The sequence below is a fragment of the Ricinus communis genome, chromosome 10, assembly GCF_019578655.1.
Source record: "Ricinus communis isolate WT05 ecotype wild-type chromosome 10, ASM1957865v1, whole genome shotgun sequence".
Classification (NCBI taxonomy): Eukaryota; Viridiplantae; Streptophyta; class Magnoliopsida; order Malpighiales; family Euphorbiaceae; genus Ricinus; species Ricinus communis.
Window position 1 is genome coordinate 5,137,732 of NC_063265.1, and position 25,918 is coordinate 5,163,649.

Below are 25,918 nucleotides of genomic sequence, written 5' to 3' on the forward strand. Positions count from 1 at the left end.
TTGCCATCAATAAACAAAAAGAAAGGAAAGGAAAGGAAATCCTTTGAATAGGAGCCTCAATTTTACAAGTTAAGGTTGGATGAAAAGGAGAAAAGAGGCAAGCAAGAAAGAAAGGGACAGAAGAGGTGAGTGAAATTAATGGGACGTCGACACCCCATGTGGCATCAAAATGGACACACCCACGTCTTGCGGCGACCCACAGTGGCTAATCAGTGACTCCACATTTTCCCACTTGGGTCCCCTCCCCCCCTCTTTATTTTTGTCATTTTGCTACCATGCCATGTCGGCACCTGTCTTCTCTTCTCTACTATCAATTACAAAAGATTCAAAAACAAAACTCCATTCTTTTCGCTTTTGTTTGAATTACACTTAGGACTCATCTAGTTCGTGAGAAAATAGAGTAAAGATTATAATGAAAATCATTGATTCCTAGTATTGTTCTTTGGCTCCTTAATTTTTCTTTTAAATTAGAATAATATTTATTCCAGCTATATGAGTTGCCAATTCTCTTTTCTATAAAGATAATTATTTTGACTTTTTTTTACTTTTGTATTTTTCTATTTTTCTAATATCTAAAAAATCTTTATATTTTTTATATTTAATTAAACTCTTTTAATGTCTTTCATTTCACGCGCTTTTCTTTTATCTCTTTATTTCTTTAAAAACAATTTCTAGTCTATTTTCATTCAGCTCTCTCTATTTTTTTTTATTTTATTCTGATGCTATATAACAAAATTTGAAATTCACAAGACAAGGAAATAGATCAGATTGAGAAACACAAAAGAAAGTTATACAATAGGTTAAAATAAGAGTATAAAGATGCAAAAGGGCAAAAATAGTAGAAACTAAAGTGTGTAATAGATAAATATAAAGATTTGGAGGGCTAGAGATTATTTAAATTAGTTCAAGGGTAAAATTAGATATTTTGTTTGGTTGAAATCTATAAAATTTATGAAATTTATTTGAAAAAATTCAGAGTTTATATACTTTGAATGAAGTGAATGTTCTACATAATCAAATATGTATGTAAATGATTAGAGCTAAATTAAATTTTAAATTTAAATTCTAATAAAATAGATAGATTTTTCAAATAAAATTTACATTATTTTTTTAATATATTCTAAATATTAAAATATCTTTTTTAATTTTATCATTTCTATTTTATATATATTTTATTTTTTTTAAATAAAATAAATTTTTTACTAAATTAACTAAATATAGAGTATTAGTTAGTTATGATAGCTCTTATCCAAAGATTTGGCTTTGATGAGATTTAGCGGTGTTCATTTAATTCCCACATATGGAATAATTAAATAAAAGTTCAACAACAATGACCTTTATGACTTGGGGAGACGAAAGAAATATAATACCGATCCTTAAATATTAATCCTTATCATCCATAAATCTCAATAAGCAAAAATTGAAAATTAACACAGTAACATTAGAGAATAGATAAATTATTGTTGAAAAATTTTCCTTCGAGCGTTTTTTAGAAATAGAAAATGATTTTTCTAAATTTAAAATTCATTTATAATAAAAGTCAAATTTTTAATTGCTAAAGTTTTTGTTTCATATTGAAAATTAGATATTTTTGTTATAACTACAAAAAGGATTCTAAAAGAACCTGCAATAGAAAAAAAGTTTAGAATGAAAAGGAAATAGGGTGATCCATAACTCTGACATTTATATTTATACAATAACTTCAATATTTTAATTAAGAGTTTATATTTTATGCTATAAGACTTATATGATATTATCAATTGCTATAACTTTTTTTCTCGAATAAATCATGAATTATTTTAGGACAACATTAAAAATCTCATTAAAAACTACAGCAGCCTGCTAAATAAAGACTAATAGAAAAAAGAGTATAGAGATTACTGGCAGCTTCAGGGGGTATTCACGTTTGGAATATGCATGCTCTGACTGAGATCTTCAAAAATGATTCCGTACTACAATTCGGTGGAGGAACTTTAGGGCATCCTTGAGGAACCCGGTGTCGTAGCTAATCGAGTAGCTCTAGAAGCATATGTACAAGCTCGTAATGAGGGGTGTGATCTTGCTTGCGAAGGTAATGAAATTATCCGCGAAGCTGGCAAATGGAGTCTTGAATTAGCTGCTGCTTGTGAAGTATGGGAGGATATTAAATTTGAATTCCCAGCAATGGAGATTTTGTAATCTACTAATTGACATTCATTATCTTAATTGAATTGTGATTAAACTCAGCCCACTCTTATATATAATTGTGTGCGTGTGTATGTTTTAAATTGATAATTTACTTGTACGTTGCATGATTGCTATTATTATTTTAGCTATAGAAAAATATAAGAAAAATTTAAAAATGAAATTTAATAGAATTTCTAATATTTTATAATTATTTATTATATTTTAGAAATTATAGTAATTTGAAATATTTTTAAGTCTCTTTTGTAAGTAAATTTCTAATATAATAAAACTTTTCTACAGTGATACTCTATATAAGGATAATCTCTATATAACGATAAAAAGTACAATCTCAATTTGAACTAGTTATAAATAAGAATAAACTCTTTAGTCTAATAAGTTATAAATTTTTTAAGTCCCGTTTTAAGAAAATACTCTTCTATATAGTAAAATTTATATATATAACTTTACAAATATATGTTATACTATGTAAGGAAACAACATTAACCTTACTTGGCAGTTAAACATTCTTTTGGTAGTTAAAAGGAAAAATCACAAATTTCCTTTTTCTTCCTCTTCTCTCCTTTAGTATCTCTATCGAATATTTTGTTTTTTCTTATAATTTTTATATTTTACTATTTGGTCACCATTGATTATTGATGGCAGTCGTCCGTTTATGTATTAATATCTTAGGAGGTGTCTGTTATTTATTTTTGAAAATAAAAATTATATGTTTGTTAGAATAGCCTTTTTTTTTTTCCTCTTTTCAAAACTTTTAATATAGTATTCGAAAACTATAATCTGTTTAAAATAAACTGTTAAAATTAATTTATTATTTCTTAAAATTATAATGAGTGTTTAATTAGGAATGTAATTTATTAATCAATAAATTAATATAAAAAATCACAACATTATATATAAATTTAAATTTTATGTGTTAAAAGTAAATACACATCTCAAAACAAATTGTTTTATACGATATAAATTAAATATATATATTAAAAATAATTTATATTTTATAAATTTATATATATATATTAGAATGTGTAATTATAAACGTTTGTGAATGGGAAGGTATACGATGTTTTCTTTAAAAAAAAGAAAAGATAAAAAGTTTAGTTTTGAGGAAATGAAATTAGCATAAAACGGTGATTCTTGTGAGCTCCCTTATTGTTAAAAAAATTAAAGAGAGATCGACAAGATAAGATGATGAAACTCAAGTCAGAGAACAATTCAAACTAACATAAATTTAAAAGTCAAGTTCAAACTATAAACGGAACATAAAATATATATGAAATATATCGAATTAATTATGGTAACTGGATTGGTATTCATATTTGATAATGATTTTTAATTAATTTATACTAAAGCTTGCTTAATCATGATTCGCCTGATCTAACTATATTTGATTTTATAAATATTTTTCAAATTAAATTTGATAAAAATTTTAGAGACATTATTATTTAATAATTATAAAATTAATAAAAATTTAATAATTTTTTATTTTAATATTTATTATATTTTAAAAATAACAGTAAATTTAATTATTTTTAATTTTTACTATTTTAAAATCTTAAATTTTATTAATATATTAATATAAGTTATTTAAAAATATTTATTAATTAATTTTAAATTATATAAATTAGTATTATCAATATCGTTAGTTTTACTACTTTCTGAACTAAGAATTACCATAAAATTAAAATTAATTTATTAATAAATATAATATCTAAAATATTATTTTTTAAATATTATTTAATTAAAAATTAAATTTATTAATAAATATAATATTAAAATATATTCAATAGATAATTATTATTTAATTAAAAATTAGTATCTAATTAGAAATATAACTTATTAATTAATAAACTAATAGAAAAATTATAAAATTATTTATAAATTTGAATTTTATGTTAAAAAATAAAAAATATATATTTATCAAAATAAAAATTTTATATATAAAAAAGTATATCTCAAAAAATAGTGAGTCTTAAATATTAATATGTATTAATCGTTTATCCATGCATTATACAACAATTATTATTATTTTAATTATAAAATCAAGTAATAAGTTAAACTAAATTTGTAATATTTAATATTAATTTATAAAATTTTAAAAGATAATAGTAAACTAAATATTTTTAAATGTTTTTATTTTTTAAAATTTTTAAATTTTTTAATATAATAATACAAAATTATCTATTAATTAATTTTAATATTATATAAATTAATATATCAATATAATTAAAATTATTATTTTTATAATTAAAAATATATATTAAATATAATATTAAAAATATTATTTTTTAAAATTAATATATTATTTAATCATAAAATTAATTTATTAGTTAATATAATATTAAAATATACCTAATATGTTATTTTGAATGTTAAAATCAGTTATGAATATAATTTATGAATTAATAAATTAATAAAAAATTATAAAAATTATATATAAATTAAATTTTATATATTAAAAATAAAAATTTTATATAATAAAATTAAACATGCATTGTGGAAAAGATTTAAATTTTAAAAATTAATGTTATTATATATATATATTAGATAATCCAATTATTTATTATGGGAAATATGACTTTAAGCAGGAAGGAGCATAAAAGAGGATGGAAGTGAAAGAAGGGGGCTGAGGATGTTAGGCTTGTTATCATCCACTAAGGTACTCGTGGCAGTAAAAGGTTGGGAAAGAAAGTAGGACCCACGCGGGGCTACTGATAGTTCCACGTGGCACAAATCTGCCATTCTGTCAACAGGAGAGGAGAGAAACAGAAACTGAAACAGAAACGGAAAAGGAAAAGGAAAAGGAAAAGAAAGAGAGATCTTTGGCGACAACAAACACAAATCACAATATCTTATTTATATATTTAGTTATTTGAACAAATAAAAGTTCCTTTTTTTTCAAAAAAATAAATAAATAATAAAAGAAAAAATTATATTGCCTTATAAATTGGCGAGCGACGGTTTCTTTTTTCCCTCTGCACCAGCAACAAACTAACGCTTGGATCTTCACGTGTCTATCTCTCGCTTTTTTTCGTTTGCGTCTATTTTCTTCTTCTTTTTTCTTCTTCTGCGCCTTCGGCTTCGTTTCTTGCAAAACTTATCACCGTCTTTCTTGTTTTCTTTGTAATATTTGACGGTGGTCTTTGATAGATAACAAGCTAGCACGTAGGCAAAAATAAAGTGCGAGTCAGTAATACCAATAGAGAAAGAATTACACAGAGGTTTAAAGAAAAAGGCTTTAGATTAGATATGGAAGGAAAGAAGCAGCAATTGGGTTCTTCCTCTTCTTCATCATTTACTTCTGAACTGTTTGGTTCTAAAGATTCTTCTTCTTCTTCCTCTGGGATTTTTGGCTCTATTTTTGCACCTCCTCCTAAGGTAAATAATTCACCTCTTGGACTTTTTTTTAATTATTATTCTTGTTATTAATTTCTGATTTTCATTTGATGTTAGTTGGATTTTCTACATTCCATTACTATTAATTCTTTTTTATGGATATATATAAAATCTCATGTCCTCTTTTGGGGTTTAAGGCAATTAGGATTTCAAAAGTTTCATTAACTATGAAGTCTCGAGGTTTGTCTAGTTGGTTGAGGACGACTGATAGAGAGCATTGAAGGGCAATTTCTTTTTTAAGGTAGAGCTAAATTAAGAAACAAACAGGAAGACCAAGTCTGACAAGGGGACCTGACATGCTTCTAATAGGTGCTAAGAATGGATAACTTTACCCTTCATCGCGTTGTTTATATCCTCTTTTTGTTGTATTTGGCTGCTCTTTTATGTTATTTCATTTACCTTTGTGCTAAATTTTTTATGGATTATTATTCTCGAGTCTATTGCTTATGGTGGTTGCTTCAGGTGTTGGGGAGAGGGTCACTACGATCTGAGATGGTTGGCAAGAAGCAGGATTCTGCTAATGGTTCTTGGAACACCATACCTGGACCTCCAGGTTAAATGATTTATGCACTTGTACATTTAATTTTGTTTTTCTTCTCTTTTTGTATTTTGTATATGCTTTTGCTGTCTCATTCAGTTAAACCATATTGTTCTTCCTATGGTAACTTATTCTTATGTTCTAACTTGCAATTTTAAGCTTTAAGGTTTTATGGCTCACCAATATGGTGTCCCTTTTTGCCACCTTATCGTTTGTAGTTGAATTATTTTGCATGGATTAGCATCAAGGTGATGAGTGTGCTCTTAGTAGAAATTATAAAAGAAAGATTAGATTCTGGTACGAAGGGCTTAAAGCATGTCACAGAACATTTGAACTGGGTCTTGGACTTAAATAAAAGTTTAAGCTTGTAGGTTGGTAGTTCACTAATATTTATGGGATTATAGTTATGCTACCTTGTAATTCTCGTATTTAATAATCCCCTTATAATTATTAGAAAGGTAAAAAGAAAAACCCATTACAGGATTATATACTGCAAACTGTTTTATTCAGCAGTTTACTGGTCTCTATTGAGTTAAACCTTGAGCTGGGCCCAAGAGGAAATTTATTTCTTCTACCCCATTATTGTGAAGGGGAAATTTTCCTGTTAAGAATCAAATTTAACATGCTTCTGAAAGCCTGCCATGTTGAAGCCTTCTTCATTTCCTTATTTTCGTAACAGAGATAGAATCAATTGCTAGTATATTCGACTAATAGGGATGAGGAGTGTTTAACCAGCAATGCTGACCATCGTGCTTGATTATTTTATTCATTTTCTTAACTATTTCCTCCAATTTCAAAAATATTTGAGAAAAAGCTATTAAATTGCAGAGGGCTTTTGTTCCCCAAATCTATATTTTAGGATTCCCCATGTAGTACCTGAAATAGTGAATCTGATTAATCTTTATGTTTATTTAGCCGAAACTTCTAAAAGCAACGAGAGTGAAGGTCAGAACATTCCAAGTAGAGATACAGGTTCCTTTTATCAGGATCAGAAAGTGCAACCATGCCATCTCAGTTCATCAATCTATTATGGTGGTCAAGACATTTATCATCATCCCCAGAATAGCCAGAGCTCTAGTCACTCAATGGTTAGTATAAACCAGCAAAATTTAACTGTTTACATTATCATGAAGCAATACCTTGTTTTTCTGGAAGCTTCTCTATGAACAATGCATTTCAATAAAATGGCTTTAACTCGGGATCCACAATGGATTTGCCTTTGGATGTACTTTAAAATGAAATTACAGCTTGATACTTTTTTTCCTTTTTAACATATAAATTATGATGCACGATTCTCTTCTAGCAGAGAGCTCAACTATCATATTGTTACTAAGTGTGTGGATTAGTTTAGGATCAGGCTAGTTAAAGGAATTATCTTGCGTGTTTCATGCATTTCTTTAAAAGAGAGAATATTGGCTGCAGTATCATGGCTGGTTTTCTCAGCATCATCTTGTAAATTGGCTCATGCCTCATGATCAAATTGAGGAACTTCTGACATGTTCTATTAACTCATTCAGTTCAAGAAAGAAGGGACAGAAGACGATTCTGGAAGTGCTTCAAGAGGAAACTGGTGGCAGGGTAAGATTCTATGCACAGCACTATATTTGATTGGCCAGCAAGGAAACTACTATTATGGTTCTGACATCTTTGTTAATGTGTTCCTAATATTTTTTTTCTGCAGGGTCTCTGTATTACTGAGATCTCATCTGCCATGACACATACTCAGCTAGGTACTTATCTCTAAAAGGGACCTACTGGAATAGATATATTTTACATAACAGTTTTTCCTTTAAATTTATGCATAAAGGTAAAATTTTGCTCCAGCTTTATACATATTATGAAACTGTTACCTCTTTGCTTGGCATAATTTAGTTAGTGAGATCATATAGTTTAAATAACATGAGTGATTCTTTTACTTCTTAAACTGATGATTAAGCATATAGTGATTTCTCAACTTATTTGGAGATCAGACTTTCCTAGTTTCTGCATTGAGTTTGGTAAATGAGGTGTGATGAACACTGGCAATGCCATGCCTTGTAACTTTAATACTCTGTGTTTCTCCTGAATCGTAGAAATGCTGTATGAATGAGGAATTGAAGATTATTGACAGATAGAAAAAATAAAAGTTATTTGGAGCAGTAACAGAAGATTGAACACCCAATAATCTGTTGTCTGCCTTTGTTGCTTTCCTTATTTTTCTGTTAGATTCATGTAGTTGCTCTTCCGTCCTATGCTCCTTTAACTACTTGTCGGTTTTGTGTTTAGTGATGTTTTTCCATCTATCATTTGCAGGCACGTATATAACATAGGGCAGCAGTAGCACCTAAAAATTTACCTTTTGTTTTGTGTAAGATGGGAAGTGGCAGTCAGATGGCTGGTTATTGTTATATCCTCCAGCTAAAGATATATTTCTATATATCATAACATGTATCAACTCTCTGCTTCTTCCTTTTCTTTTTATTATATTGTAAAGGATGATGAACTTTTTTTTTGTAACATAAGTGATATTCTCTTTAGGAGGCACCCTGAATGGATATTTCATATGCATTCTCTTACTTCTACTGTAAATTATGAACTTGCGACACCCAAAACTTTGGTTGGACTTTTCATATTTAGATCTTCTCTTATATACTCGATTCAATTCCCTGACGATCTAATGCTTCAATAGAGACTTGTTTTCCTGTGACAGGGCCAAAGAATGTACATGAAATTCATCAATGAAGATGATATTTTCAAAGTAAACATTCTGGTTCTCGAGCAGCAGATGAATATCCCTGAAAGCTCTTAACTCTCTCCCTTCTCATCATTGTTAACCTCATCTTAGGGCCACGCACCAGAAACTGGCTAGAGACCCGTAGTGGGTTGTGGACCAGTATCATAAATTATCTTGCAATGTGTCCAACTGTTTCGTCTTTTAGCTGTCTTGTCTGTTTCTTATCCTCGCCCTAACGTCAAATTCCTGTTCTCGTTCCTATCAGAAATGAGACCCACAGTTATCCACAGTTTTCTTTGACAACACCTTTTCAAAGGTTCGTTAAAGGTCCGGTCGTTAAAGAAGATTTCTAAGCCAATGACAAAGATTCTGCAGCCACATTTTTCGTAAAGATGAACTTGATGTTTGATGTTCCATAGAATTCATATCTTGGACGGTCCACTTTATTCTGCCATTTTCAATTTGACACCGTATATTCAATCAATTAGGGTTTTTTTTTTTTTAGAACTTTAAATTCTTAGCAAGTTATCCATTAGCTTTACCAAGAAAGAGAGATGGACAACAAAATTTGAAGGAAAAATATGTTAAACGTTCTGATTAAGATTCTTAATGTAATTTTCACCATTCAGGATAGATACATTCAAGCTGCTAACTTGTCCTGAATATAGAAGACTATCCAGCAACCTGGTTGCTACTAGCTACATGTTTGACCCGTTTTCCGTGTAATCCTATGCAAGTGTCTAAGCTGCAAAAGCCATGAAGTTCTTGAGTGTGAAGTCATCAAGAAGAGATTGGTTGTGAAGATTGAAGGAGGACTACATAAACTAGGAAGCATGCTACTAACCTCGGTACTTGAACCCACAGGACGATTGGCAACGTTGCATAGCTTGACAAATGGTAATGCCAATTTCAGGTCTGATTCCAGATGCCTTAAGCACAATAAGAGAACACTCTTTACCTGAGGCAGCAGCTGTCTGAAACAAAGAGCTTTTTCATTCTGCGCTGTCTCTGCGTAAGGAGCTAGCTCAAATGATCATTATCTGGAGAAGATTTTTCTCAACCTTGCCAACAATGCTCACAAGCACAATCAATCCAGAAGGCAGAACAGCATCTGAAGTGGAGCCTCTATTGTGGGCAGTATTTATGCTGCAAAACTAGCTACAAATGTGATTGCAGCTTGTCCCAGTGATCATAATGAAGTAGCACTGGAACAAGAGACAACTTAATACCTAACTAGAGCACTTTGGTTTAGTTGGTTCTATTTTGGTGCAGTCAAGGTTGGTCTCTTTACCAACAATGTCATGCCATTGAAATAAATTATCCACATGTCATAATCCATGGCAATAGACAGTCTCAAAATTATAAGAAAAACATCAACAGAGCGCTCGGTCAATGATTACCCATTTCGATAGAGACTAAACTTAGAATCAGCGGATAACTCTACCCAGGAAGCGCTCTAACCTGGGAAAAAAAATATACATCGCCGTTGCCGGGGATCGAACCCGGGTCACCCGCGTGACAGGCGGGAATACTCACCACTATACTACAACGACTTGTTGAGAAGGGAGAAAAAAGAAAATAAAAAAAGAAGTAAAATTGTATTTCTAAACTATTGTTTGGATGTATTTCTCACCGTTGTATTTTTTTATTGGCATATAAAGGATACAGAAGCCTCATTGCCTTCACTTTCCTCTCAAATTTGCAAAATTTTATTTAAAAAAAGTGAGGTTTGAAATAAAATTGGGAAATTTAATTTCTCTTTCTTTATTTTCCATGTCTTTTTTAATGCCCAAACGAAGAAAAATTCTTTAATTTCCTCCGTTTCGTTTCTCCTCATTTCTATTTTGCTTTTTTCTTTCTTGTTAAGTTCAATATGTAAGGGCATTTGGTCTAGTGGCATGATTCTCGCTTAGGGTGCGAGAGGTCCCGAGTTCAATTCTCGGAATGCCCCTGTCTTCATCAGTTTTGTAATGTGGATAATTCAACAAAATATTTAACCTATTTTTCTTAGATATTATATCTTCTTGTCCTTTTCTGTATTGCTTTAGCCTTTAGCTGGCTTGTATTTTTGTATCCGATGATCATTACATATAGCTAGAAGTGAAATGAAGTGAAATGAAATGAAATGCAAGTAAGGCCTAGCGTTTCACATGAACATGAAATACTCAGACGCACATCATCATTACAGATATCTCATTCTAACAAAGATCTAAAAAAAACATGTTCCTAGTTCTATGAGGGATGACAACACAAGAAGTGGCAAGTCACCCAGCCTATGTAATCACATTTACGAAAATTCGTTCTCCAAGCTCATTCCTCCACAACTAGATCACCCACTGGTGACCCAATAGAGATTACTGCTTGTTTTGCGCACTCAAAAGATTCAACTGATTCTTTTTGGATTTTGTTATCTGTTTCTTTGCCTAGATTATGACAATCCTTGCCTTTGGCATCGATACTGAGGTAATCTGTCAAGACCTTTTTTACACCTAAACCACGCTGCTGAGACATTTTGTTGCTTGTCGAGATGGGAGATCTGTCTCCTTTTACAGGGCTAATTAGATGCCCAGGAGAAAAGCTTGGTGTGGTGTAAGCTGTTTTATATGGAGTGCTTGTGACGGGCACTGAATATGGAATCGTTACACTTTTATGAGCAATCACACTAACTTTCGAGATTGATGAGAATTGATCTGAATGTTTGGTCAAATCATCAACATAGAGCAGATCATCAATCCGTGCAACGATATTGAATGCCAAACTCTCTAAAACTCTTGAGTAGCTCTCTAGAATAGACTTCCCAACATCCTGAAAGACAGTTACCTTGGTTGATTGAGTGTGAAACTTAAAATGGATTTAAAACAAAATTTTTTAACTAGGATAGGATATTCGAACCTTGTTGTACTGAATTTTGCTCATATCTAAGGTTGTCTGTGGAAGACCTGGGAATCGCTGCTTCAAGCAAAGAAGAAGGCTCTCTGCTCGATCTGCAAGCAGATCCCTCTTATCTGCATCTGTCATCAGCTCCTTGACCAATTCCCACGACGACCTTGAACCAGACCTGGTTGTGTTATTGGCAGGTTTAGAGTTGGTTCTTTTGCGCCACACATAGGTTGCAGCCTCCACTCTGTTGGCAAGTTCTATAGCTTGATGTTCAGAGGACAAATCAAGGCAATCAAGCAGACATTCTGGCAAAAACTGATCCGATGAAATGTATCGGTAAATGAGGTCTCCTAAGCTGGCTTTTCCATTCTGAAATCAATATTGGAAAAATTTAGCAAAATATTCATAATTTATTTGCAATAGATACACCGCTCAGAAAATAACAATGTGATACGTACCTTCGGAAGACCTTCCAAGTATGTTTCAGGGACTTCCATATCAGCTAAAGTAATGCTGTTGATTGCCATTGCAGCTTTTAGCATCTGATTTGTGCAATCACGTTTATGCTGCAATTCCTTTCTTGAATTTTCATGGAGGCCACAAGGAGGAACTCGAGGCACAGGTAGCCACCACTTTTCCTCTTGGCGTTGAAGGGCCCTACGGAAAGATGATGACCCATCAGCCTCTGAGGCTAAGATCCCTTGGTCAACATACCAGAACTCTGTATTGTCAAAGCTATCCAATATCTCCTGCAAATTATTGTTGTACTCAGATTTGGCTAACAATTTACCAACATCTCATGGACTAAATCATGTTAACAAATCTTACAAGAAGCATATTATCTAATTTGCGCAGAGCTGGGAGATTTACGTAAAGATCTGAACGCGGTCTGCAAGTCATAACCTGGATGACAACATAAAAAGCCAACAAAAGTCATATTCAAAATAACTTTCAGCTAGCTGAACCCCATAAGGATATATCTTTGCACATATTAAGGCCACTATGCAATGCTAGCATTCATTATTGCCAGTAAGAAGGAAAATGAAATGGGCTCTTTTTATTCTAAATAGCACAACTTAGTAATGTGGAGCTATCACTGCTATTATTCAAACAAATATTAGACTACTTGAACATTTCCCACTTCTCGTTATCCTTAAAGAGGTTTCTCGCCATTTATCTTTATTTTCCATTTAAGACTCGCAATAATGAACTTTAAATAAAATCTGAATACTTGGATCTGCAGAAGGCTGTTCAATTCTAATTCAATTTAACATGAAGATTATTGCACATATGCTATTTATATGGCTGGAAAAATATTAGAGTATTATTATGCAACGTAACCTGCAAATGTGCCCATATACATGCACGGATTGAACTATACCTCAAGCTTGCTTCCATCTGGAAATGTCTGCCAAGAGGGTATTAACTCCACTATGTGGTCACTCACACAAAGAAACCATTCCATCTCTCTTCGCCACATTGCTTTCTTCTCTGGAGGTAAAGGCTCTAACCTCCATAGTTGGCCAAACAAGGTAGCTAAAATTTGGGAGAAGGAATATAAGAGAGGAACAACCATTAAATCTAAAACAATTCACAAATTAAGCAAATGAATAATCTGGGAACATACCGCATAGATTAGTAATAGCATTTGAAATAGCTAATGCTGTGCAAACCCCATTTCCACAACCTGACATATCTTCACCAAGCAGCAATTTTGAAAACCTTTCCTTCATCATCTCAATCTCTATAAGGCCATAAAAAGAAAATCCGTATTATCAAACACATTGAAATGCAAAATATAAGATATATAACATAACACATGAGACAGAATTAATACCTGAGATTGAAGAGGCTTGCTTTTCTAATTTCCTATCGACCAAATGTAGCTTCTTTCCATCATCACAGACACCGTTAGTACTTGCGCAATCATGTACTTCTTCTTCATCTTTGTTTAAAGGCCAACCCAGTGAAGGAAGAGAAGATAACTCCTCCTCCTCAGAGCTACTATGACTCTGCTCTTCATGCCCAGTAGTCTCGGATGTCAAAAAATCAGAACTTGAACTACTCTCTCTACCTTTCACTTCAATCAAATGCCCAAAGGTCTGAACTTCATCAACACTTTCACCAGACCTTTCATCTATCCCTTCAATAACATCACTATTCTTTTCAATAAAACCCTCCATTGCAGCGTTTTCTTTTTCAGGAAACTCAAAAACAGAGTTGTTTATTACCATACCAGTAAAATGTAGCCTTTTGCAGCAAAACCCATGTGAGAAAGGAGCTTTGTTATATAAGTTGCGCACAGATTTTGAGACCCAAAAACCCAATAGAGATAATGGGTTGTTGAAAGTTCTAAGCTTGTCAAATGGCACACAAAGCTTGAGGTGGTAATGCTGCTGGTAGTGTATATCTTGTTGTTGTTGCTGCTGCTGCTGTTGGGTTGTTTCACTTTGTTGGTTGAAAGCTATATCCATAAGGTAAAAGACGCAACCATGTCTACTTTGTGTGGGGCAAAGGGGTGAGCACAAATTTTTATTTATTTTATTCTTTTTGGGTGTTGTTTCCGGGAAGAGGATTTTCATATTCTTATATCATGTGAAGATGTGAAGGTTAGTCATGATTACTGAAGCTTGCTCAAACACATGACTTGAAAGGGACAGGAAAAGGCTCTTCTAATTCTTCTTCTTCAGGATTCTTTTGTTTTTCTTAGACGTGTCAATTACCCCATTTTAGCTCATTTTTAGCAGACAATAAAAAAAGTATCTTGGCCCTTGCTTTGATTTGGTTTTTGCTTAAACAATAATTCTAAATGATATAGGAATTTACACTTAATATTATCACTAGGGTTTTGTTTCAAAAACATTATTATTATTATTTCCTTAAAGAAAATAAAAAGGTATAATGGGAATCGTGCAAGCGACGGATGTGGTGGATAATCCCTTGCCCTTTATGATCGTATGTTATCTTTGTCACTTGCTAAGGCAAGCAGCAGGCACCATTACTTGCACAGAATAGGATTCCATTTTATAGCTGGTATTCCAAATTCAAACTCCCTTTTTTTTCTTTTGCTTTAAAAGAAAATTAATTCATTGGCTCAGATTTTTGAATTCGAAAAATACAACTTGCATCAGTTAAATATATATAGAGATACTCTTAGGATAGACTTCACAATTCGAATCTAGTTTTCCTACTAAGTTTGATCTGCCTATAAAATATTTATTTTTTAAAATATATAAAAATCTAAAATTAGTTTAACAAAATCTTAGATATGATTAAATTTTAATCTATTTTGCACTAATTCCAATATCAATAAGTTCTGAAATTTTATATTAATTGTAAAAATAATAAATATTTTTCTCCTTACCATCTTTTTATAACAAAATGACAACTTTTTAATTCTTTTTACATAATCAAAAATTTATATATTTACTAGTCGTTTATCTGTGTGTTACACGTCTGTTATTATTATTTTAATTATAAAATTAAATTGATAGATACAATTTAATAAAAATTTAATATTTAATATTAATTTATAAAATTTTAAAGTATAATAGCAAACTAACTATTTTTAAATATTTTTAACTTTTAAAATTTTATTAGTACAATAATATAAAAATTATTTTAAGAATATTTATATATATATATATATATATATATATATATTTAATTCTCAGAAATTAATATATATATTATTGTAAAAAATTCCGCACGTACATTGCAATGATATATGCTCTATTTAATATGAGAAAAAAATACTAATTTTACGTAAATACCAGAATTATTGTGCAAAATCTTAGTTTGGCCAATTGCTAGCATCTGCATATTTAAAAAAGCAAAAATAAATTGGCATTTATATGTGGGATTTTCTGTAGTATAGCTATCTATAATATCTACTTTTACTGTTAGATTAGGATTTTTTTAGTCATAACCATTGAATTAAGTAACTTGTTTTATGTTTTACCAAGTAATATTTTTTCTATTTTTAAAATTTGTGAAAAGAAAAAATTAATTAATCTAATAGTCAGAACTGTAACATTCCAATATAATACCGTCTTCAGTTAAAATTTATAAAATTTATTTATGAATTTAAGATTTATATATTTTAAATATAGTGAAAATTAATTTAATATTTTATATAATTAGATTTGTGTACTAAACTAAATTCTAATAAAATAAAATAAATTTTACATTATTAAGTCAATATATTTTATAACATTAAAATATTTTTTTTGACTTTATTATTTTTATTTTATCTTCTCTTTTATATCTTTTTTCTAAATAAAATAAATTTTTTATAGATTTAAATTAAATATAAACAGTAAAATTCCTTTTAAGTCATATATTGCACTCGGGTGCACTACAAAAAGAATAACGTGATATTGGTAAGGGAAGCTAGGGTTCAAAATTATTATTCTTGCGCTCCACTTTGTCTCCCGTTATCTGTAATCCCATGCAAAGTTGCCTTTACATAAAGTAAAAGTAAATTACAAGCATCAAAAACTTTAGTTTCTAAACAACAAGTATTCCTCAAAGATACATACTGTTACTGTGAGCTCAGATAAAATACAAAACTGCACTAAAAATGATCTACTTTATTCATACATTTTCAATGCCTTTATAGAAGACATGTGCTGAAGCAAAATAACTGAAACAGAGAAAACTAAGGACTCGACTCCATTAGCTCAACTACTAAGCTAGAAAAATGCAAACAGAATTGACCCATTAAACTAGAGAGAATAAGTCTCTTTATTCCTAAACTTGCGAAAGACACGAAACAACCCAACACATACTAGTTTTGTTTATTATAGTGTTACACGATTATTATTATTATTTTGATTATAAAATTAAATTTATAAATATAATTTAATAAAATATTTAATATTAATTTATAATATTTAAAAAATAATAGCAAATTAACTATTTTTAAATATCTTTTTAATTATTTTAAAATTTTATTAGTAAAATAATATAAAATTATTTTTAAAATATTATTAATTAATTTTAGTATTATATAACTTAATATTATAATTAACATTATTATTTTTAAGATTAAAAATTTATTATATAATTAAAAATTAATTTGTGATTGAATTTAATATTAAAAATATTATTTTTAGAATTATATTATTATCTAATTAAAAGATAATTTTTAGTTAATATAATATTAAAATATAATTAATATGCTAAATTTTTAAGATAGAATTAGTATTATTATCTCATTAAAAAATTATTTATTAGTTAATATAATTAATATGTTATTTTTAGGATTAAAGTCACTAAAAATTAATAAAAAACTATAAAATTACACATAAACTTGAATCTTATGCATTAAAAATAGTACACATGTCAAAATAAAAATCTAACGTGTCAAAAAAATTATATGTCTGAGAAATATATATTATAGTCAATGAATTAAATATTTAATAAATAAATAAATTGTTTATAAACTAACCTTATTTCATTCAATAATAAATTTTGATAAAAAAAGTTTTGTAAATCTTAATAGCCAAATTAGAAAGAAAAAAATAAATGAACTTAATCATTATTGTTGTAAGAAGACATTAAAATTTTATTGAGAAACCAGTTATGTTCTAATAATTATTTATTAGATTGAAGACTAAGGCAATGTTTCATGTAAGGTTGTCGGTAAAGAATTTCATAAAAGTTATAAATTTTTTTAATGTAATTGAAAAAGAAATGAGATAAAATATGTGAATCTCATAATCATTTATCTAACTCTCAAAATGAGGAATTCTAAAAACTTGTATAGAAGGCTGGTTTCTTTGAAATCCCTCATTTTAGTGAATATGAAAAGAAATACTTTTAAATTTTCAGCTATTCTATAAATACTCTTGAAACCTATTAATTTGATGTGCATACTAAATAAGAAATATGAATAAATTTTCATAATTCATTATTTAATAAAATATATGAAATTTGAGATTCCACTTTAAACAAGGTTTATCTTGAATACATATTACCCTATATGTCTATTTTTATAATTTTAATCACGATAAATAATATTAACATTTATGTACATTTTAATATCTAAATAATTTTTTTAGCCAATCAAATTAATTAATAAAAGGGTCAGCTCTACTGTACTGTGTAAATGCACAAAAGGATTGACATTTGGAAATTGGAGAAGGACGAAAGGTAAAGAAATGAACAATTCCAAAATTTTGGTCGGCCATTGGAAATCACAGTTTGACTGATAAAAGGATAGCACAGAAAGGGTGTTTTTTGTCTTTATGAGAAATTATGTGATAGGCTATGGTGCTTTCTTTCTTTCTTTTTTTAAGAAAATGTGATTGGAAGGCTGCTCTTGTAATTTGAAAGTTGCAGTAAATTCATCTACCTTAATGTCAAATAAGAGAGACAAAACGCCTCGTTTAGTGGCTTAGGCTACTGTTTTATTTCTTCACAAAATACATCTTCTAAGGGTTCAAGGGACACTTTTGGTAATAGGGATTAAAACGACCTGCTCTTAAAACAAACAAAAGGACAAAAAGAAAACAAAAAAGACTAAGCATTTCTTATAACTAAAAACTGACATTAGGAATATTCTTTCTTCTTTTTTTTTTTCAAAAGAAAAAAGAAAAAACTTTAAATATACAGCTTGCATTTGAATTTAAAAATACTTATATAAAATAGTAGGAGTCTTTTCTAATTTAACTAAGATCTCAAGTTCGAATTTTGACTATAGCTTCATTAAATTTTTTGAGAAAACACTTTGCCACTTGTAAAAATTCTACCCCACATACTCTATATATATATATATACATTAGAGTTTGCGGGTAAAGATTTTGTATTATGAATTAGATATTCTGACGTATTTAAATTTGGTAGAATTGGTATATGTATGGGAGCATTTATTTTCAATTATAAAATAACTTGGACATATAAAATAGACACTGAGTGTGTAATAAACCGATAGTATTTGCCATTATATTAGAGGCAACATTTGATGTATTTAGTGGCGAATAAGCTTATGAATATGTATGTTTTCGGCTTTAGAAATCAATTCGACCCGATTCGTTCTGAATATAAATTATTTTAACATTTATAATAAACTAAGTCGAACTTCATTCATCAAATAAATCAATCGGTGAATCCCTATAAGAACTAGAAAAATTAATTTAGAACGTAATCACCTATGGTATGAGCTTTCAAAAACAATGAATATATTATCTCTCTTTCTTTTAAAAAAAAAAAAGAAAAAGAAAAAGAAATAGAAATAGAAATGTTCTTGTATAATATAAGACACAGAAAATGTATATAATTTACACCCTCTTTTTTTGGACTGTATCCTTTTCTTAGCTTTCCTTAGAAGGCTCTTTCCAGGGTTTTTTTTTTTTTTTTTTTTCCTTTATTTTCATGATTATTTTGCCGGTTGGTCCAACTGAAACAAATGTATAGATAGAAAGATTGAACGAAAGGCTCCTTCTAACGGCTTCCATTTTAAGTTCGTTGGAGTTGATGCTGACCCTTAATTTGAAAACCCATTTAGAGGGAAAGTAGAAGCTACGCCAAAATTTTTTTAAAACAATAAAAAAATTCTCACTTTTATTTTTCAAAATATCTTTGATTTCTTTCCCTCATCAAAGTGTATTACTTACTGCAGCGCCACCTCTTTTTGGCTCTTCTCTGGTCCAATTTTTGAATGCCAAATTCCATTAGACAGAAAAGGAGCTAGACTCTTAGCTAAGGTCCTTCATGGGAAGGGAATTCATTTATCCTATTGATACTTATAAATGTCGGGTCATAATTGTTTGAACATTACGTATATGGCCAAATTCGTGAATGAATTGAATGGAAGTGTGGTTTCAAATTTGAATGTCCGTTCGTCATATGAATCTCCATAAGAAATCCATAACGCCAACATAAAATTTGCAATCCATAATCTCCAACTTTAACATCTTCTTCATCTTTGGTACGTAAACAGAAATTGTATGCGTATTGTATGAATTAAAGAGTGTTTAGCTTGTATATTTTTTTTGTATCAGTAAGCATATAGTTAATTACTTGATTATTAATCCAACAATGCCTGATGTTGACGTGTCATATTCGAAAAAGATAAAATTAACTAAGTCCATATTTAAGTACAATTAAAAATCTTAGAGACCAAGTCATGAATGGACTTTAGTTGAAAAGTCCCAGTCGACCTAGAACTTTATAGTATAATCAAGAAGTCTAATCTTAACAATGATTAGGACGTTCTATATCCATAAATTCCTAATCTTAGTAGAACAGGAAGACCTTTCTTATATAACGAATTACAACACAACATACTAAGTACATGCTTCCTTACACATTCAATACATATTAAGCCACCCTTATACAGTTACTGACTTAATTATTGGAGTAATACCAGACAATTCTGTCTGATATTTTCTAATTATTGTTTCGGGTACTCTAAAAATCAGATAAGTTCAAAATATCTCGTTGAGAGCATATTTCTTTAATCGAGTTATCAAATTCATGTTTTATGTTAAAAGATAAAATAATGAAATAAAAATATGCACAAATAGTATTATGAAACCAAATTTTCTCTGTTATACTAGTTTTAGCTTTTTAGATTGCTTCGTGTTAGAATTTAGTAAATCATAAAAGAATGGATGTTATATCTTTCTAGTTATAATTTTGGATTTTTCACAATTGCCACAAACATATAAAATATTTACAAAAATACCTGCAAAAATTTCTAATAACAAAAATGTCATCGTACGGAATTTTATTTTATTTTCTTCAAAGATAACCAAGAATAACATACAAAAACTTCAAAAATTAAGTAGAAAATCAAAAATACTGAAATTAAATACCAAAAACAATTTACATATATTAATTAACAAAAAAAATCGACCAATAAGATTGATTTTTTCGAAGTGATTCAACATAAAAAAAAAACATCATTGTCAGTAAAAAAAGAAGGTAATTTTGAGTTTTCAAAAAAATTCTCTAGATTCAATAATGTGAAATTAGTTTTTATAAAATATTATTGCATTATGGTCGATTTTGAGATATCATATATGAAAAAACATAAATCTAAGTATTATTTTACTAATTTAAGAATTTAAAGATGTGTTTTAAAATCAGATCTGAGAAAAAAAATCTCAACAAGATGAAAAAACGTATATATTAGATATACTTTGAAATAAAATGTATATATTTGGTATATTTTTTACAAATACAAAATCTAAAACATATTAATTTCTATGAAATATTATTGCATTTTGTTTGCATTTTTTATATGAGTGATGAATAAATAAATAAATAAATTTAAAAGGTATTGTACTATTTTAAAAATTTGGAGATGCATTAAGAATATTAGATCTGAAAAAGAAGATAAATTATTACAAGGTGAAAAAAAAACATATATTGAATATGTATTGAAGAAAAAAATATATGTCTCGTATACTTTTGATATACACCAAATAAAGTATATGTTGATTTTTAATTATATTTATGTTTAAATACTAATAATATGAAATACTAATTTCTTTTAATACTAAAATTTAAATGAATAATTTAGTCAAAATCTATAGTATCTGCAAGTATTTTAAAAAGTTAAAAATAATGTGAAACATTTGTAAAAAAAGAAAAGTAAGAGTAAAAGGTAAAAAAATAATATACATTAAATATATGTTAGGTATCTCAACCTTTTTCTAAATAAAACAAAATGCAAACTCAAAAAATTTAAACAATAAAAGATATATATTTGCCAAATAATAGTATATTTTAGGTATCTGAAATTTTTTAAAATAAAACAGAATGCAACTAAAAAAATATTTGACACTAAAAGATATATGTTTATTAAAATATGGTATGTATCTATAAAGTATCTGAAACTAACTTTCATTTATATAGAAAAATCAATTTTGATTTTTATATACAGCTCTCTTTCTCTTTTCTCTATTTTCTCTCTCATGTAGCCATTTCTCTCTCTTCGCTTCTCCTTCCTCCAAGCACCGTAGCCTCTCAAACTTCGGCCATAAGGTCTTCCCAACATTGTCAACTCCCTTCCATCTTTTGCTTCGTTGGAAACGGCCTAAATCCAGCGAATCAGCGATGTAAAGATTCGAGCCTTATTTCTTCTCCTCGTCATCATTGGTTCAGCTACATGTAAGTCTCCTTTGTCAAATCCGATGTCGGAAATGAACTCCCCATCCCAAAAACCCTTAGATGAGTCATAATAGCTCTTGACATCACCGTTTGACCAGAAAATCCAACATAGAAAATGAAGAACGGATATTCTTAAAAACAACAGTAGATGATTTTGAAAAACTTAATAAACGAGACATTTGTGTAATTATTTTAGAAAAATAGGTAAATAATGAAATTTCCTCCTACAATTTTAGATTGTAAAAGGGCAAAATACAATAATTGGAGTAGGCTAATTTGGGCCAAACATGAATTTTATATAGTTTTATTCTAGCCCGTCAGAGTATTTCCTTTCTGCTTCTGGGTCCATGAAAGTCTATTGGATTCTTAAACAAATGCTGGCCCAGAAGTGGAATTTTATATATCCGCTGTTCCATTGTTTGTCCACGGTGGCAACCAGCCCATAACTTGCTTTTCTTTTTCTGTTGAAACCAAGTTTTGTTCTCTCTTAATAATTATTAATTGCTGGAACTTAGCAGTCAATTCATGAAATTGTTTTTCTTTGTTGAATATGCAAAGCCATAGACAAATAGCATTGTATAAAACCAGTACAGAATAAAAATTAGAAATGTGAAAGCTATCTCTCCCTCTATAATCTAAATTTTACAAATCTCTTATGAATGTGGAAATTTAAAATTATATATATATATATATATATATATATAAACAGCGTTGTATGTCCAAGTTTTCATTTACTGCTATATTTTTTCTTGACAGATACTGGTAGGTCAATATTAAAAATTCAGCAATGGTAGTTTTACTATAGTAAGCAAACCACGTTAGTCCATATTCGCCACTTTATCTGGCTAATTAATTTCTACATAATTAATTATATTAATTTTTTTAAATAAATTCAGTCTATCACGTTATTTATAGATAAAATTAACTATTAAGTATTCATAATTAAAAATTAACTAATATAAATACAATAATTAACAAATATATACCACTATATAATTGATTTTACTTAATCATCTTATCATGAGTTATAAATTAAATCTAGCGAAAAGTTTCTGAGCTTTAATTTCTAGCTCATTACAAAATCTAATTTTTGACTGTTTAAATAAGTGCTTTTCTAATTTTTAGTAATTTGTACCAAAAACTACTCCAAAGTGGATTAGAAAAAGGAAAATTCTTGTTTAAGTCTGGCATATGTCTCCATCTATATGTTAAACCGATAAATGATTGATATATATTTATTAATTTTAAATGATAGAGTACTAATTTTAAATGATAGAGTACGTGGTGATCATCCATACCAAAATGTAAAATACTCATATTTACGTACTTCTTTCTATTTATTGTGATTTATACATCAGGCTTTCTAAGTTTATAGAAAGAAAAGGGTAAGCAGGCTGCCCTTCATTTTTTTTAATATGTTTCTTTCTTAACTAGAGAAAGTGCATACTTTAATATTTAAGTTTTAATTATTTAATTAATATAACATCTTAACTTTCAATTTAATTTAATACACTTAAATTTTATTTTTATAATTTCTTAAACTTTTCAATTCAATTTAGTAGACAGCAAACTCTTTTTTTTTTATAATATTAAAACACCTAACACTTAATAAATGTGAAAATATTAGATAAAAGTCACATATTAAAAAGTATTTAAATATCATAAAAAATATAAATTGAAGGGTCTATTCAATTATGTTCAAAGTTAAAATGTGAGATGTTTAAATATGTATTTTAGCTTTCAACTATCAAAGAAAGAATTTCATTACTAAGCGGAGGAGATACATCCTTAGCAATTAAAGAAATTCAATACATCAAGCATAGAAACTAATTTTGCTGTGCAGAAAAACACTAACATTCTTAGAGAGAGATTCATTGAAAATATGGGAGCTAAAAGAGTTGCTGCTCAGGACATTGGAATTATTAGAAAAATGGCGGCCATAGCACGTCCTTGGTTGAATGATTATACTTCACTGCCATACAGCCCGTCAATAGTGGAAACAGAGATGAGCACTACATATGCAATACAAGGCAATGAATATATGCATCATTGCCACACAGCTAAATTGACCCACCAAAACATTACAAAAAGCCAACATCTACTCTATAGTCTGTATACGGATATATGATATAAATGAAGATTTTAAATCAAATAAAAGAACTTAACATGATTGATTAGCACTAAATTATAATCTATAATTAAAGCTAACGTTGCCGATTAACAATGAGACAGAGACATTAGTAGCCCATGTGTTGCAATAAGAAATACAAGAACAACAGATAATAACTTAAGTTTTTATTCTGAAACCAAAGCGCTGCTACGGCAGTACATTATTCTTTCTTTTATCAGTAGATGGAAGGAGAGATCTCAAATTCAACAAACTCCACCCATCAAAGTACTCAAAAGGATCAAAACAGATGATCAACCAAACAGTACTACAAGCCGGATTCAAACCCATCACTGGCAATGCCATCAAAGATACATAGATGATTTTACTGCTCAATTTATGCATCACTTCTGAGATTCTTGATCTTTCACAACGGTTACAGGGCAGGTAGCATGTGTCATCACATATGTGCTCACGCTTCCCAGCAAGATCCTGTTTTCACAAATTATAGTACTTAACATCAGTCTCCCTTCTTAGATGAAAATTTAGTGCAATCAAACCCAACTTAAATTTTGTGATGAACTGACCAAACTTGAAATAAATGTACCTTTGGACAGTACCAAGTCCTCTGCTTCCCATGACCAAACAATCCAGCTTCAGATCTTCGACTGCATCAAGTAGCTTCTCTCTTGCATCTCCTCCCCAGTACAGTTTCGTAACTACATTCACCTATATATAAAATTCACATTCCCATCAAGAAACCTATGAAACTGATGTTTAAATATATAACAAGATAACAGCAAGATATACCGACATCTTTCTGTCTGTGAACGGTGTCGAGCATATCAAGAACTTCAATATCAATCTTCACATCATAGCCTCTCATAACCTCGGGCTCTCGAAACTGAGCCAAAGGAATCAAAGCTGCACCAAAAACAAAAAAAAGAAACCCACATCAAAATTCATATCAGATCAACCTACTAAGAATCTACATAAATAGCAAAGATCAAGTTAAAGAAAAGGAACTCACGAGAACCCGACTTAGCCCAGAGCTGGTTGCGAGACTCATCAAGAGAGTTAGGACTGACGTGGATAAGATAAAGAGTGTCCCCTCTATCAGCCAAGTTATCAATAGCCCATTTAAGAGCGCTCTTGCTGCTCTTGGAGAAGTCCATGGCCACACCAAAATTTCTATCGCCTGGCATTTTCTTTGCTTTCTTGATGTTCTTGTGAGAGACGTGCGAAGGTCTTTTAACCGCTTGATTAACTGGCAAAACAAGAAAGCAAGAGTTTGCGTATAAGCGTTTAAAAGGAAAGGAAGAAAATTGCGTTGGGTTTTTGTCTTAGCAGATAAAAGAACAAAGCAAAGCCAAAAAAGAAAAGAGAGAGAAAGACGAAAGGGGCAGCGAAAGTGCTTGCGTTCTACGCTCTTTGGATAGCATCAGTGCCGTCCACGTGTATATTTGATGGTATTGTATTTGCTGTGGTCTCAACTTGTAATGATCGCACTGGAAAAAAGCTTACGTTGATTTTTACTTTTATCTTCTCGCCAATTGCCGACATGTGCCGCCCAGTTCTGGTGCTGCGACACTCTGTTAGTCCATGTGAACCAAATATCTTATCTTGCTTTTCTTTTTCTTTTTTCTACAAGTCTCGTTTATACATTAATTTAGGTTTAATTATTCATTTTTTTCATTTAAATCAGTATGAGCTATAGATCAGAATCCATCAATTTCTCAGAGAATTTGGTGACATGACACCCGAGTTATTGTATATAGTAATATTTGCTGAGTGGGACTAACCAATCCAAATTACACGGTTTTTTTTCTTTTTCTTTCCCGGTTTCTCTAACACGTTTAAGCAGCAAATTGCCTCCTAATCTTGTTGGCCAAGTCCAAAACACCCCAAACTAATTCTTTTATCTAAATTACTTCATATATCTACAAAAGTGATCAATTAACCCCACAATCAAAAGAATAAT

The 25,918-nt window shown here is 29.6% G+C and overlaps 3 protein-coding genes and 2 non-coding genes across 9 annotated transcripts; 2 read left to right on the forward strand and 3 right to left on the reverse strand.

Moving 5' to 3' along the window:
- The first annotated feature begins 5,137 nt into the window (after positions 1-5,137).
- Positions 5,138-8,670, forward strand: LOC8278133. Of its 5 annotated transcripts, XM_048369554.1 has the most exons (7): positions 5,418-5,559; positions 5,715-5,886; positions 6,040-6,130; positions 7,031-7,203; positions 7,538-7,693; positions 7,797-7,845; positions 8,408-8,670. In XM_048369554.1, exons 3-7 carry the CDS (start codon positions 6,070-6,072, stop codon positions 8,422-8,424), a joined length of 456 nt encoding a protein of 151 aa, XP_048225511.1. In that variant the 5' UTR covers positions 5,418-5,559; positions 5,715-5,886; positions 6,040-6,069; the 3' UTR covers positions 8,425-8,670. The 5 variants fall into 5 exon arrangements, 3 of the variants coding, with proteins under 3 accessions (XP_048225510.1, XP_015583823.1, XP_048225511.1); XR_007214248.1 differs by lacking the exon at positions 5,715-5,886 and having other exon boundaries at positions 5,138-5,559; positions 7,797-7,922; XM_048369553.1 differs by lacking the exon at positions 5,715-5,886 and having other exon boundaries at positions 5,140-5,559.
- Positions 8,671-10,309: 1,639 nt separating this feature from the next.
- Positions 10,310-10,381, reverse strand: TRNAD-GUC. Its single transcript has one exon. It is a non-coding gene; the product is annotated as a tRNA-Asp (tRNA).
- Positions 10,382-10,707: 326 nt separating this feature from the next.
- TRNAP-AGG lies at positions 10,708-10,779 on the forward strand. The gene has a single exon. It is a non-coding gene; the product is annotated as a tRNA-Pro (tRNA).
- A 175-nt stretch (positions 10,780-10,954) lies between these two features.
- On the reverse strand, positions 10,955-14,526 carry LOC8278132 (rop guanine nucleotide exchange factor 7). The gene is made up of 7 exons (XM_048369552.1): positions 13,546-14,526; positions 13,336-13,452; positions 13,090-13,244; positions 12,537-12,611; positions 12,167-12,457; positions 11,721-12,077; positions 10,955-11,633 (listed from the first exon to the last, which is right to left on the reverse strand). The coding sequence occupies exons 1-7, from the start codon at positions 14,288-14,290 to the stop codon at positions 11,139-11,141; spliced, it is 2,235 nt and encodes a 744-aa protein (XP_048225509.1). The 5' UTR covers positions 14,291-14,526; the 3' UTR covers positions 10,955-11,138.
- Positions 14,527-24,108: 9,582 nt separating this feature from the next.
- LOC8278135 (universal stress protein PHOS32) lies at positions 24,109-25,313 on the reverse strand. Its single transcript, XM_002534036.4, has 4 exons — positions 24,968-25,313; positions 24,752-24,861; positions 24,545-24,666; positions 24,109-24,429 (listed from the first exon to the last, which is right to left on the reverse strand). Exons 1-4 carry the CDS (start codon positions 25,140-25,142, stop codon positions 24,342-24,344), a joined length of 495 nt encoding a protein of 164 aa, XP_002534082.1. The 5' UTR covers positions 25,143-25,313; the 3' UTR covers positions 24,109-24,341.
- Positions 25,314-25,918: the final 605 nt, after the last annotated feature.